We start from the raw sequence: 15,503 nt of genomic DNA, 5'->3' as shown, positions 1-15,503 counted from the left end.
ACAAGGACTTCATGGAGACTCTGTATGTTAGGATTCTTACATAGCTGTATGTCCTTATATGTGTGTGTATATATAGATGTATAGATGTGATTGAAGATGAATGTTTTGTCCCTCAATTTGTACAGTGGAATATATTGAACCTTTTTATTGTGGAGTGTTTATTCTTCTTTTGCAGTCACAATTTGGTATTTCAAGATATAAGTAGACTAATAAACTATGATTCTCTGTAAACCTATATTCCAAATTAGTTTATCCATTCTGTGACTGTGGTTTCATTGTATTGTGTGATTGGAGGGATGTGAATTATGTTACTTCCCAAAGTTAAATTTGAGTCCTAAGATGCCACAAATAATAATTTAAGTAAAGTAATTTGCTACCTTTGACTTTCAGAGCATTATTTTCCCAAGCAAAATTCACTGGCATTCAACAGTTCTGATTCTTTAAAAAAAAAAAAAAAGGCATTTTCAAACTTGAAGAAGGAAGGAAGAAATCACACAAGCAAATAATCAAAGGAGAGATGTCCAAAAGATTACATTAGATGTTTTTAGAGAGATAACCTTTGGATATCATTGATGTAAATACTGTACAATTAAATGTCCATGGGGATTTTGACTTTTTTGTTTCTGTCTTTTTCCAACAATTGAATGTAGGTATGAAGCCTATTCATGCTGTAGACAAACAGCTACTTATTGTGGCAAATGCCCATATGCATTGGGATCCAGAATATTCTGATGTGAAACTCATTCAAACCATGATGTTTGTCTCAGAAGTAAAAAACATCCTGGAGAAAGCCTCTAGTAGGCCTGGTAGCCCGTCTACAGATCCTAATTCCATCCCGCTGGTGCTATGTGCGGATCTTAACTCATTGCCAGATTCAGGTATCTAAGAAATGCCTTACCTTTGCTTTAAATGTTGCCTTTATTTTCAGTTGAAAGATAGGTATAAGTGTCTATATCTGGGGAGAGAGTTTCATCTTCCAGATCACTTGGCTCTCTGGAATAATAACTTTGTGTGCTTTCAAATCAGAGTGCTATTTAATAAGAAAATTTTGTACTAAAGTAATAAAAATTTTCTGTTTATCTTCAGTAAAGTAATTTAGAAACCTTTAAACAATGTGACTACATCCTTTGGATATAGCAATTATTTTTAAAAATTTATATTAAGAATTAAAATTTAAATGTAAAACTTTTAAACCTGAGTGTTTCCTTAACAGTATAATTGAAATTTATGCCTAATATCACTGTGTTTATATCAATACTTTGACAAAAAAGTAGTACTCAACAATAAATAGCAAAGTCACCCAATTATCTGTTATTGTGTATTTTTTGTATGTTAGAGCCAAATACTGTACCACCTCCCTTATACCTCAGCAGGAGGATGTCTTAAAAAAACTTTTATTTAATAATTTATTTTTCCCACATTACATGTAAAAATAGCTTTTAACATTTGTTTCTTTATACTTTGAGTTCTAAGAAACTTAGTTTTTGACAAGCTCCCAAATTCTTTCACTGCCCCTCGCCCCTGCATTGTGAAGGTAAGCAGTTTAACACAGGTTTTATGCGTGCAGCCACATAAAACATTTTAATATTAGTCATATTGTGAAACAAAACATAGACCCCAAAAAAAGCCCTCAAGAAAAGTAAGGTAAAAAAAAAAAGCATGCTGGAATCTGCATCCAGACTTTATCAGTTCTTTCCCTGGAGATGGATAGTGTTTTTCATCGTAAATCCTTAGGCATTGTCTTAGATCGTTGTATTGCTAAAAGTAGCTAAGTCATTTATAGTTGATTGTTGTGCGATACTGCTGTTACAGTGTGCACTGTTCTCCTGGTTCTGTTCAGTTTCCTTTGTATCAGTTCATGTCTTTCCAGGCTTTTCTGAGAACATCCTGCTCATCATTTCTTATAGCAGAATAGTATTCCATCACAATCATAGATCACGACTTGTTCAGCATTCCCTAGTTGATGGACATCCCCTCAGTTTCCAATTCTTTGCCACTACTTAAAAAACTGCTATAAATATATTTGTACATATAGGTCCTTTTCCTTTTTTTTTTTCAATCTCTTTGGAATACAGACCTGGTAGTGATATTGCTACGTCAAAAGGCTGTGTGTATTTTTATAGCCCTTTGCACATAATTTCAAATTGTTCTCCAGAGTGGTTGAATTAGTTCACAACTCCACCATCAGTGCATTAGCCTTTAATTTCTCCACATTCCCTCCCAACATTTCAGTAGGAGAAAGTATCAACCATTTGTAACAGCCTGTTTCCAGGGATGTGGATTCTATATCAGATTAAAAAAAAGTTATCTATTTCCCCTAGTTTTTGATTTTGATGAGACTGTTCATTTGTTGAATCACTGTAAAAATTTAAAATAAAGTCTTTGATTCCAGTCAGATTCTCCTGCTACTATTTAAAGTTCATTTATTTCCCCCATATTTGGCTTTTTGTGAATATTAAGTCAGCCCATAGTTTTTGAGGGGAATGTTCTATTTAATTTGTAGTTTCCTAAATAGGCCTGGTCTGTACAGTTGCCCCCGTCCTGGATGATACAACAGATGTTGCCAGCTAACCCAAGGGATACAATGAAGGCTGGCTTCTTCCTTGCTGTAGAGTATTTTCAATAGATGCTTTTTGGTTGTGTTCTGTAGTTTATGTTTTACTTCCACAGGTGTTCAGTGATAGAATTTCAAGCTAATAGAATATTTCATTCTCTAACGAGGTCATTTCTGGCAAAACTCTGAAAACCCTGGGATGGACGCTCCATGGAACATCATTTTGTTAGTGTAGTTGTGGAACCACTCCCAGCCTGGAGAACCGTTAGAAACTGGGGAAGTTCTCAGACTGCCCTGGGTGTGCTCTGAAATAAGACTCCCCCCCCCCCCCCCGTCCGTAGGTTGACCAAAACCACTCTGAACCAAGTGTGTTCATCTTGCTTTACTCTGAGACCTGGCTATGAGATAGGCAGTCGTTTGTAAAAGGACCAAACATGAGAAATCGCAGCCCTCTTTGTTCCTTCCCTGCACCAGGTGTCGTGGAATACCTTAGCAGTGGAGGAGTGGCCGACAACCATAAGGATTTTAAGGAATTGCGCTATAATGAGTGTCTCATGAACTTCAGCTGCAGTGGGAAAAATGGTACCTCGGAAGGAAGAATCACGCATGGCTTCCAGCTCCAGAGCGCCTATGAAAATAACTTGATGCCTTACACAAATTATACCTTTGACTTCAAAGTGAGTGACAGCTTTGGGGTTGGCATGCAAATTTTTTATTGCAGCAATAAGTGTGTGTCCTGAAAGACAAGACTTTGCATCTTAAAACTTAATTTGGTACTGTGTTTGGGCAGATTGATTGCATGTGATAAACTTCGGGAAATTAACCATCTTTATAACTCTAGCCAGGGATGTAGCTAAAATTGCAAGGGATGGCTTTAACAGTATTTTGAAGCTTTCTTCTGAACTTTCAGTTGGCTCAGATTTAAAATGACCCCAACCCCAGTGGGACAATGGAAACCTCCAATTTGAGGAACGAGTGGCTCAGCAATATTACCTTGACGTAGCCTCAGGAGTGCCTAGATATGACCCTTTTCCCACTTAGCTGTTCTGTGTCCTCATGGAATTTGGGAACCCACAATTCCCTAGCTCCCCGACTTTTTTTCCAGATTTGCTTAAATGAGAGGGACAACAAACATTTAATGAAGCTAGACTGGACTCAACTGCTTTTACATAGTTTCTCTTTCCTTGAAATGTCAGATTTTTACTTTCTGATTATTTTTAATGAAACAAGAGTGATGGCAGATTATTTCAGATGTAATTTTTAGAGTGTATTCATTTAGGAGGGACCAACAAATGCTTATTTCCTCTAGACATGGAAGAGATCATAGCACAGATACTATTCTTGAATAATGAGCTTTCTATGATCTTTTGTCATACATACATTGTTTTTTATCCTCTCCAATCCTGAAGTCCTCCTTGCCAGCACACTCCTAACTTCCAAGAGAAACTTAGAGGAGAATTTCATTCTGTCCATGGTTCTCATTAAACCTGTAGAAGGCCTACTAGCAAAGCCCTAATCTGGTAGTAATGGGTTAAAAATAAAATGTAGGAAGAGTTAAGATACAGTCCAGCATAGCAGTGTTGGAAAGTAGGAAAATGATTTTTGAATTGGGTCATGTAGTGGTCTTTTTCTTCATGTCTGCTTTTTAGCTGTTTTATTATTTACTATTCATTCTCCCATGTTCAAAAAGATTTCAAGTTCAAATCTTTTCCTTTTAATAAGTTCCTTTTAACTTTGTAATCCCCCATGTTAAGAGATTTTCTGTGAAAGGGGTGCATTACAGTGCTGTTGATCACAAAGACAGATTTTGACCCATGGTTTAATTGAATAAATTAAAGAAAGAGTTTTTAATGACTTTGTATTAGGATAAAGTTGGGCATTTTTTTGTATCTGTTCTTTTTGGAGGAATTGTGAATGTCATTCATTGAAAGCTGTTCATTATTTTCAGATTATGCAAAATGTACTTTACTGGTCTGAAACCAGCCAATTAAGAAGCAAATGAAGCTAATACAGACAAAACAAGATTCTGTATTCCTCCGATGAGATTTTTGTGTGTGTGTGTGTGTGTGTGTGTGTGTTTTGTCCCCTTTCTTAGATTTTAGAAAATCCTTACTTCCTATAGGTATCACCTCCCTCCCTAAAACATCTACTTGTTAATTGAGGTAAATTGAGGGGGTAAAATAGATAGGAAAGCTTATAACATTAGCAACTCAAATGTATTAATAGATTGATAGTATAATTCTCTCTTCCCGTTCAGTAGCTTTAGCAGCTGTTGTAGAATGAGATGACGGTGATAAGGGGATGCTGAAGGTGTAATGCGTTCTACATAATGTTGCATTTGATTTCAGGTTTAAGCAAGTTCATTTGTTTTGGGGGGTGGCACTCTTTTAAACATCTCTTAATAATTTGTCTCAAAATTGAACATCTAAGTGAAGGAAAAGTATTGCCTGTGTTGAAATTTCCCTTTGGATTCAGATCCCTATTTTGAAGCAGACTTCGATATTGAGATCTAGAAAGAGCACTCTAACCACCAGACAGTCTAGTCCATGCTCTTCTCACCTTATTTTAGACAGAGGAAACATGGGTTTTGTATTTTACAAGACTTTGTGTTAGAGACAAACTGAATCCCAGGTTGTTGAGCTAACTTAGGATCCCACAGGTCATCTGATTCCAAACCTGGTGCCCTTTTATCTGTTCTCTGATGGGGTCCTGCAAAGTAGTAAGTAGGAGGGCCTGGGGTTCAAGTTCCCCATCTCTTCTACTCAGGAGCAGCTAGGTTGTGCAGTGGGTAGAGCACTGAGCCAAGAGTCAAGAAGACTTATCTTCCTGAGTTCAAATCTGGCTCAGACGCTTGGTAGCCGTGTGACCCTGGGCAAGTCACTTCACCCTGTTTGCCCTAGTTTTCTCATCTGTAAGCTGGAGAAGGAAATGGCAAACCACTCCAGTATCTCTGCCAAGAAAATCCCAAATGGGATCATGAAGAGTTGGACACGACTGAAAATGAATGAAGAAATCAAAATAGGGTGCTTTTTTTTTTTTTTTTACAAAGACAGCCACCCACCCTGTTTTAGGCTAGTTCTTCATCCAAGTCTCGTAACCACCAACTTATGTTTATTTTCACACGTCCCATATGTACAGGCTTCTCAGCACTCAGTGAACACCTCCAGCATGATGTATGTGTCTTAGAGCACAGTCTGATAGCCAGCCTCAGTCATGTGCCTAGTTCTACACCCACTTGCCATGTCTGAATCAAGAGGTCCTACCCACATTGGGCTGACTTGTTTGGATCATTTTATTATCACGGACATTACAGCTGATCTCACAGATTTGATTTCCCCAAGCCAGTCTACAGTATCTGACCCAGGTTTGAGGAGATCTGAAGAGGTGCTCTACATAGAACATCATCTTAAGGAATTAAACCCACTACATAGCATTTGTTAGGCCTCATGTTTTTATTTCATTAATTCATATGTACATGCACACAAACTATTTCAAACCCACATATTTTCACAGTTGTCCTTTGCTGTGTTTTTAAACTGATTTGAAGCCGTTTGATAGATGACTTCAACTCTTCGCCATGTGGTAGAGTGGTGAGACCCTGGATCAGATGTCGGGATGAGGGTTAAGCCTCCCTCTGTGTGACGCTGGGCTAGATAGGTCCCTTCAGGTCTAAATCTGTGATCCAGTTTACTTTTTTTAGAATTGGAAATTATACAAATTTTATAGATAGCCTGCTCCTTTTTTGTTAATTTTTTAAAAAACAAACGTACTAGTTTCTCCAGCCGGGCTTGGCAGGTGTAGATGTACTCAGCTTATTTCTATATACCCCGTTTCTGAAGATGTTTGGTCAAGGTGTAAAGCTTTGTAGTTATAAAAATTTGGTGTTACTCTGCAAAAATCACGGCTCCACAAATGTTTGCCATAGGTCCCATTGGAAAATTAGAAATGTTTTTAAGCTCCTGTTCTAAACAGCAGATGCCATAAATTTAATTTATTAATAGACTTTTAAGAATTGTGTGGTATTTTTGTTTGTATCTCACATCGTTTTTAAAGCCTGTTTTAATCTCCCCCCCATTCCTCCTTCCCCCGATCCCGTCTCTTTACAGGGTGTGATTGACTACATTTTCTATTCCAAGACTCATATGAACGTGCTTGGTGTCCTGGGGCCTTTGGATCCTCAGTGGCTGGTTGAGAACAACATCACTGGGTGTCCACACCCGCACATCCCTTCAGACCACTTCTCACTGTTAACGCAACTTGAACTCCACCCTCCACTCCTGCCTCTTGTCAATGGTGTTCACTTGCCCAGTAGGAGGTAGTGGAGTCCAGCCCCGCCAAGATGGGACGGGGATCTGTCGCTATGGACCTGTACAGTTGTAAATCAAAGTTATGTAGGAGTGAAGTATGGCCGTCGTTCAGCTGCTTCTTCAGGCTCCTTTCGTTATGTGTTTGCTATAAGATTTTGCACATTTTGGTGCATATTGGTATCATTTGGCACTAGGGCTGGAACCAAAGTATTGCTCCCTTTCTGTGTTTTTAATTTAGTGTGTTTTAAATATTGGGCCTGTTTCTTATTCAAAGAGTTAGCTTTGGTAGTGGAGAAATGATCCGTTGAAGGTCCAACAACATGTATTTATTGTTCCAAGACGCATTTTCTGCCTAATTATATAAAAATGAGCTATCCATCTTTTAAAATAAAATGTTTTCTTTTAATTACATTAAGTAAATTTGAAAATTGAACGGTTCATCTTGCAAGGAAATGCTTGTTCCCCTTTATACAAACTGGTTTGCCTCTCCAGATCACTCTGCACATTAGTAAATCATACATACATGAATACATCTGTGTGTGTGTGTGTGTGTGTGTGTGTGTGTGTACGTATCTATGTATATAACTGTAGATCTATACACACAAATACACGCTTTGAAAATAAAGCGCTTAATTAATGGTATAGTGTTTTGTTGGGCAAACATTGTTACATTTCGGGAAGAACACAAACAAGACCCAGACCCTCTTATTAGTTCTATGTTTGTAGGTCTTAGGTTATTGGTGAGATCTAGAAGAGCTGTCTCTCCCTTATTACTGGGAAAACAGTGGGAAATACACATTGCCACATAGCTTGAAAAGAAAATCTGATATATTTGAAGACGGTGTGCATACTTCCTATGGATGGCTATTTTTGTCGAGTCCCATCCAGTTTATTCTTACATGCTTTGCTACATAGTAGACCTTGAATAACAGAAGTGTTGCCAATTGACCTATAGGTCATCTCCCTGACGTAGCCAGAAACCCCAGGCTCCAGAGGACAAAGATAGAGTCACAGGAATGTGAGGCGTGTCCCAGGGTGTGTATAGAATGATGAAGTAGCTGCCAGGTGACCTCTTGGGGAGATTTACAGCAGGGAGTAGCTCAGTACCATTCCTTGGATTATTTTTCCTGACCCTAGCTGCCAAATAGCCATCATATGCTTTTACTCCTTGTTTCTGTTCTCTGTCAGGGTTGAATTAAGAAGCTGCTGGTTCATTCCTGACGGTTGACGCTCTTTAAATGTGTTATTTTATGCCCAGGTGGGGCCAGTGCAAAAAACCTGTGCCTCCAGAGGCAGTAAACATATTGCAATTTTCGGGGGGGGGGGGATTAGTTGGCTGCTTGATGTTAATTATGGCACAGTAATAGGGAAAGGTTGTGTCTGTGTTTTTAAGTTTTTCTTTATTCTGCTTTTTTGCTGCTATAAGAGTTTCCTGAAATTTATATTTTAGACTTTTCATGCACTTTACTGTTTCTAGTCTCAAAATGTGATATTTTTATTAAACAAAAATTTTCCATTATGTGAGTGAAACTTTAAAATAGCCTATATTTGTCCCTCCATAAAAAACATGCAGGTCAAAATTTAAATTAATTAGTTTTAAATATATACAATTTGTTTCTTCCAGATCTGAACTTAGGCTGTTTTATTAGTCTTGAAATGATGCATTTCCTTTGTTTTATAGTAATTTCATCCATAGTAAATTAATCAGGCTACATAAAATATTATTCCCTGGTTGGTTTATTTTTGTGGGAGGAGGATTGGTGGGATTGTGAGATGTCAATTGTGGGATTGCATTGGATGGTTTTACTGAAGTCTAAACTCCCTTTCAAAAGTGCCTAGTGTTAGAGGCGTGGTCTGTCACCTATTGAAATTGGACATCGTTGTAGTTGAGTGAAGTTTGATGTAAATAAAACATTATTTTAAAATGTTACAGCACCAAAAAAAACCCCCCTTAAGATAACAGATTTTCCAGGTGTCCCTTCTTATATACCTCAAGCATTCAACATCTTAGCCATGCAAGTAATTTGAGAGTAACTAAAGTATAGTACTGGAAAGTAGAATAGCATGAAAAACTTAAATTTTGTGGACATTGCCTTTTTGAATCAGCTCCTGTATCTTGTACTTTGTTTTGGGTGGCTTTTCTGCTCTGGAGGTATGCACTAACAAAATGTTTTCCTCCTTTCATATACGCATGTTAATTAGCAGTGTGAGCAATATTTCCTACCATACTTCACTCCCAATATTTTTGAGATGTTTGTATAAAATGGAATTTATCGTTCACCTATGATTGTATATGAACCACAGAGGAGCCCATTTATTAATAATAAACTTTTTTAATAGTTAAATGTTATGGGGAAAATAATAAAAAAAAACTGGGAAACATTGTAAACAGCTTAAGTTTATTTTGTGTATGACTGAGGCACTCTGTTGCAGGAAGGTGTGTAATTGGGTTCTCTCTGCTTCCAAATGCACTCATTCAAACCATTCATTATCCTGTGTAATTTTTAACATGGTTTGAGTAGATGTGTAGCAACTCATGTTGAAATGGGTAAATTGTGTTCTGTTTCTGGTGGCACACATGCCCTTGGGACCTGGTATCTCAGGCTTCATGTGTATGGTTCCCCTTTAGCCCACGAACCCTTTGTCCTAATAAGTTCCCTTTGTAAAAGGAGTAGTATCTGTTTTGAGCTACCTGTTCAGGTGATCAGAAATGCTGCTGTCCTCAGTGTTGTCTTACGGAAATAAAATGTAGGCCCTTTGGATCTTTGACGGTACCTAGTGTAGAAGAGAATGACCAAACGTGTATATTCTCTAGAAACAAAATATACACTCATGCTTTCCAGTTTTTGGAATAAATGAGCTTTATGCCATGGAGCTACATATCTTCTGAAGAGACGAAAAATTGGGGCATTTTTAGTTTGTGATTTATGCTTTTTTAAGTTGTCGGATGTGATTTCAAAGTATCTCTAATAGAACAGTGTTTTTTTAAACGATTTAAAGCAGTGTTTGGGAGAGGGAAAGTTGTACCGTTTGCCATCATCGGTCATTCCATGTAGCATGTAGCATCACCTAACCTATTGGGCCTTACTGCCCATCTCATAGCTTTACTCCTTGTAATGGGGAATATCGCAGCATCCTCAGGACTGACATCTGAAAAAGGCTCAAGGCCTTATACTGCTCCTTGCTTGTTGACTTTGTTTTTAAAAAATGTGCCTGGTGTCAACTTACAAGCAACAGCACTGCCTGAAGCAAGCAGAGAAAAGAATCCCAACACCATTCTATGTAGGCAACTTTTTAAAGTTCAATATAGAAGATCTGTTAAAGATGTACAGTGTTTTATGTAAAAAGCAATTTTGTATGACGTCGCTCAATATTTTCATTTCATTATTTGGATGTAAGGAGGGTGAGCATTTGATATCACACATTGAAGTCAGGTATGGCACAATGCGTTCAGAGACCAGCTCCTTCACCCCCTCTACCCAATTTGCCTTGTTCTAAGCTTCTCTTTTTAAAATTCCTTTCACAAGCAGATATTTAATTTTACTAATAAGCATCCTTTGTAAATGTTTTAAAAGCCACTGGGTGTTTGTGTTTTAGTTTTCAGAAGTATATAGTTCTAGTTCTTGGCCCTAACTCCTGAAAATCTTACATTATAAAGAAACGGGGAAGGGAAGATGACGAAGGCTCATACCACTTGGTTCCGTAGTGGCTTTATTAAGTAGAGGACATGGAACGTAAAACTGGAAAGCTTATAAATATAATATTCCACTTAAAAATCTTGAAACTGTCATTTCCAAGGTTTCTGAAAACACTAATACGTCATATACTCTTTGAACAATCAGATAGCTGTGGAAGGGGGAATAGCATAGAAAATAATAGATGGAACAGTGTTAATTAAATGCATCGAAAGTGATGCTAATCAAGTCGTGCCTAACTGAAGGTCACCTTTTTGGGTTTTATTTTTAGAATAATTTACTGATATTTAGTGGTTTTATCTAAAGTCTGAACTACTGTAGCAGTTTTTCAGAATAGGTTAATGATTCACTAGCATAGTCACAGGAATCAGTCTTGACAGTTTCTGATGGCTTAAACATATGAATACTATTGGAACAAAGAACTTTCAAAATTATGTGAAAATGACCCTACTGAACGTTTACTTTCATAACAGATGCACGGTCTCACACTTGCCCGCTCTCCCTCTTTTTGTTTTTTATCACCTTTCTGATAATTGAAGATCTTTTTTCCAAAGATAAGTTGGAAACTTCTCAGATATCTGCATAATTTTATTCAGTTAATTGGTATGACTATCCCATATCTGCCTGAATACTAATATAAAGAAAAAACCTTAATTGGTGAGAAGCCTTATTGTTAGTTATTTAGAAAGTTCTAAAAACAGCATGATAAAGTGAAAGCATAGGTTTTGTTTGAAATTGATTTCTGTAGAGCTATAAGCATCTCGTTTTTAAAGTTAGAAATAATTAAATTGGTGCATCTTTAAATTGGTCCTGTCCTGAAACTGATCTGCTTTAAATGAATCTGTTCCAGAGGAATATTTTGCCTTTCAGTTGGCTTGATAATGCTCATACTAAGGATTCTTTTCTTGCCCCTCTTAACAATTTAATTGAGTTTTTAGAAATAAAACTGGGAGAGAGGGAGGGGAAAAGACCCCTTTTGGCCAGGCATGGCCGCAATGAAGAACAGTTCTTTTTCCCCTTGTTTATGCCAACATATTATATAGGAGTGAAGTATCTATTAAGTAGGTCTTTCAGGAGAGTAGTAAAAAATGGGAATACTGAAGAGTCAAGCTAGATGTAGGTGGTGGTTTCTTAAAATGCATTAGTATCCATTGTTGGTCTCAACATAAGACTTTAGTAAGCATGAGCATATAGAAATAGTCCTATCAGTAGCTGAACATTTCTGAGAGCAAAACAAGTTTCTTTTTCAGAATTAATTACTGAGACCATTTGTGCCTAGCAAATATTAGCAGCATACATAATGCAATACAAAAAGCATCTGGAATTGGAGGTGGAGGTTTTCATGAACAAATTTTAAGTCATCAGGTGGGAGTGGTTGGGGTATCAGTTTATATTTTAGGAGTCTTTAGCAATGGCAAAGTGTGCCAAGTGATATGATTCTTTGAGTTATATTGCGTGTAAACTTAACACAGTTGTTTAGAAGTCAGAATCTCTCCTGCTTCTAGTATTTCTTATTGCTGTTAAATAATTCCCAAGCTTTTAAATGATAACCTGCTTTGCATCTCTGTGTTTTCTTTCTAAAAAGTAAGAATCATGGTGGCCCTTTCTAAAAGTGACACTTGCTGCTTATTTTTTGCCTTTAAAATTTTTTTAGATTAATAGTGTGGGTTTTTATTTCTTTTCAGCAATTACTGTTGTTTTGTGCCATGTTTCCTTAATTTGTGATTTTCTGAATTTATAAGGTTGGCAGTGGTGATGTGTTAATAGCTTTGGCTTTGCTTCTTACTGGGCAGTCTTATTAGGTTCAGTGTGTGAAACAGTGTCTGATTTGTATTCACTGGAAACTTCACTATCCTTTCTCTTTGCTTTACTTGCTAAAAATATATTTCCTACCTGTGAAATCCCTAAGCAGCACTTTGCTAGCTGTGGGGTGGGGGGAGTGTCATGGTTTCAGCCCCTGTAGCCTTGTATCTGGACTCCTTCGTTACTGCACACTGGGACCCGAGATTGTTCAGTGTTGTGAGTGGCAAGTTCTTCAACACCAGCAGCACGGAGAAGTGCGCTATGGGCATTCGTACAGTTGTCCAAATGCAGGCTGTCTTAGATTTGTGTAGGGATCATTGGTAGATTTTTGAAAGCAGTGAATGTTTTGTTTTTTAAATTATTATTATTATTATTATTATTATTATTATTATTATTATTATTATTATTATTATTATTTTGTTTGTTTTTGGCATGAGTGTGTATTTTTCTTGCTGAAAAGGCCAGGCACTGGAAAAACATAACCATGAGTCAACTTTTTTCCTCCATTGTGATCTTTTCCAACTCTTATCCAAAAAAAGTGCCAACAGATTGTCCTCCTGAAACCAGCTGGCCTCTCCAAGTTCTGACCATTTGGTGTGAGGGGAAAGGGGACCTTTCTTTTTCATTGCCTAGCACTGAAGAATTCATGTTGTGCACAATTGAGTCATTTTTGTGGATTGTAAAGTGTTGTTACTATGAGTAGCTAATGGTTGGAAAGCCAAGCACAGAAGTTTAGAACTGAGTAAGGTTTTTCATTTGCTTTTAAAGTTTTCAAAGCACTTGCAGATTCTACTGACCTGGTACTCCTAAATAAGTTCTAAAGGATTTTAAAAGTTATGCTTTGACTTTTAGGGAAAAGAAGAGCCCCAATTTGTCATAAAATGTTCCAGTAATCTGTTTTAAATGTTAGCTTCTCTTTAAAGAAAAAAAGTGGAAATAAAGTTGAATGAAGTGCCGTGTAATTGTACCTTGCTAGTTTTCTCTGTTAAACAGAATGGTTCTGTAGGGTTATCATTTCAGTACTAGGTGTCATCTCTGGAGGAACGGTGTTTCTACTTTTTGGTTGAACACTCAGACTAAATCACCAGCTGCTTTAGTTTTCTATTTATTACATTTATCCAGTTGATGAGGTCTTGAAATTATCGACCACGCTGCTTAGACAAGGTAACTTTCACAGTGGACACTGTACAACATGTGCGTGCAAGAGGGCACGGTTGGGTGTTGGTATTTTTTTTTAATGTGAAAAATGACTAAAAGTAGTCCTGCCTTTTCAATCTTGTGGCAGCTCAGAAGGGAGGTGCTTATGAACCTTAACTACTATGTCATATGACAAAATACTTTTTTTTTTCCATTTTGGAGATTGGGTACTGCTCACACATGATGTATAGGGCTAAATATCTGCTTGTTTCCTCGCACCTGTGTGCTTTCCCCTTCTGTCCCTGCCCTCTCCTCACCCTGTAGGCAATAAATGGCCATTTTGCAACTGCACACTGTTGGTCTTCATTTTTTTTGCTTCTCTTTCTCTGTGTGGTTTCTGTTCCTGTACTTGCCGTGATCCAATCCAAGTGGAGCACTTTGGTAACTGCAGAACATCCAGGTATTGGAACACTGTCATGGTTAGAAATCCATTTATGAATGAATTCTGGGGCAGTGGAGAGGGAAGGGACTGCTCTGGGTGCTGGGGGATGGCCTCTCTGTTACATTAGGGTTGATGCTCCTTCATTTACTAGAAGGGCAAATCACATTGGTTATTCTTCAACGAGCGATGCCGATTAAGTAAAAGAAGCAGCTAGGTGCATGGCAGTAGATGAGGTGCTAGATTTGGAGGCTTGGAGACCTGGGGTGAAGTCCTGTCTCAAGTACTCACCAAATACATGCACCTCAGTAAGTCACTTCAGCCTCATAAAATGGACCTACTTGACAACTGAAAAAAAATGAAATCATTTGCATAAAGTCCTCTGCAAAATTAAGCTGCTCTGTTAGCTGTTTTTGTCAGTTGTCATAACAATTACTTTATTACTCAATGCTTTATTAACTTGATATGTGGTAGCAAAAATACAGATTACTAGATCATTCCTTGAAAAATCTCTGTATTTCAGGGAAAGAAATCAACCTTTGTTGTCACTCCCAACACAGACTGGAACAGACAAGTGAATGCCATTCTTCAAAATCAGTCTAGCATGACTTAATTTGGGGGCCCTTCACTATTACATGACTTCAGTTAATAGGCCCCTATATCTGTAGGAGTAGGCAGAGCGTCCCTCAGTCCTGCCATACAAAGAAAGGGCTGGTCTTCACAGCATCCCCCATTTGACTTTTGACACCCTGTATTACGATCCACAACAGCCAACTTCTATCACCGTGTTTGTGTGTCTTTTTTCAATGTGTTAATATACACCTAAATAACCCTGCCCCACTTTTGGCTGTGATTAAGAAAGCATGTCTTAGGCTGTGTTGGGCTTCCGTGAACGATATTAGGACCCCTTCCTGCACAGCCTTGGGAGGAAATAGGGGGTTACAGGCTGTGAAACCACCCGTGCTGCTGCCACTTTGGCTCAGTTGCCAGAAACAGCAGGAGTAGGCTTAGACAAGAGCCTTGGGCAGGTCCTGGTTGTGCCATCTTCTACTTGAACCCTATTATGTTTGTGGGGAGGGGGAGGTCATTACTGTTGAGGCAGTGCTTCTATGTAAGTTTAGGTCAAGCTCTTGCTTGTTAGACTTTTGGCTTAAACTCCCTAAAAGCTTACCCTGTAGAGATGTGAGCATTTAAAGGGGGAAATACTAGGACCTTGGAAGGGAGCAGCCGCAACCAAAATGGCTGGCCAATTTCTGTATGCTTTGACGACCTCAGGGTACACTTGGCAAACATCTTTTTCTCTTTTCTCTTTCCTGGTGGTGTCACCATTCAACGAAAACCTACACCTGCTAGTCTTCTGTACTTTTTTTTTCCTTTCTTTTTCGGCTAGGCAGTGGGGTTAAGTGACTTGCCCAGGGTCACACAGCTAGTGTTATGTGTACGAGGCTGGATTTGAACTCAGGTCTAACCAAATCCAGGGCTGGTGCTTTATCCACTGAGCCACCTAGCTGCCCCGTCTTCTGTACTTTTCGTTGTGCTTCCAGAGCCCTACCTTGCTTTTACTTTGG

At 38.1% G+C, this 15,503-nt stretch overlaps 1 protein-coding gene across 2 annotated transcripts in view; it reads left to right on the top strand.

The window, feature by feature from the left end:
• The window catches only part of CNOT6L (CCR4-NOT transcription complex subunit 6 like), a 135,158-nt gene that overhangs the window by 54,157 nt on the left and 65,498 nt on the right, over positions 1-15,503 (top strand). The window contains exons 10-12 of one of the 2 annotated variants that reach the window (XM_078148614.1): positions 651-878; positions 3,029-3,231; positions 6,661-13,847. In XM_078148614.1, the coding sequence (XP_078004740.1) occupies positions 651-878; positions 3,029-3,231; positions 6,661-6,873 (644 nt within the window). In that variant the 3' untranslated portion in view covers positions 6,874-13,847. Of the gene's footprint in view, positions 1-650; positions 879-3,028; positions 3,232-6,660; positions 13,848-15,503 lie in introns of those variants that run through there. The other variant, XM_078148613.1, reaches the window with a different exon arrangement.

The sequence above is a fragment of the Phascolarctos cinereus genome, unplaced genomic scaffold, assembly GCF_003287225.1.
Source record: "Phascolarctos cinereus isolate Bilbo 61053 unplaced genomic scaffold, phaCin_HiC Scaffold_9;HRSCAF=440, whole genome shotgun sequence".
NCBI classification, from domain to species: Eukaryota; Metazoa; Chordata; class Mammalia; order Diprotodontia; family Phascolarctidae; genus Phascolarctos; species Phascolarctos cinereus.
The sequence above is the reverse complement of the archived record's forward strand: the minus strand, read 5'-3'. Positions and strand labels throughout refer to the sequence as shown.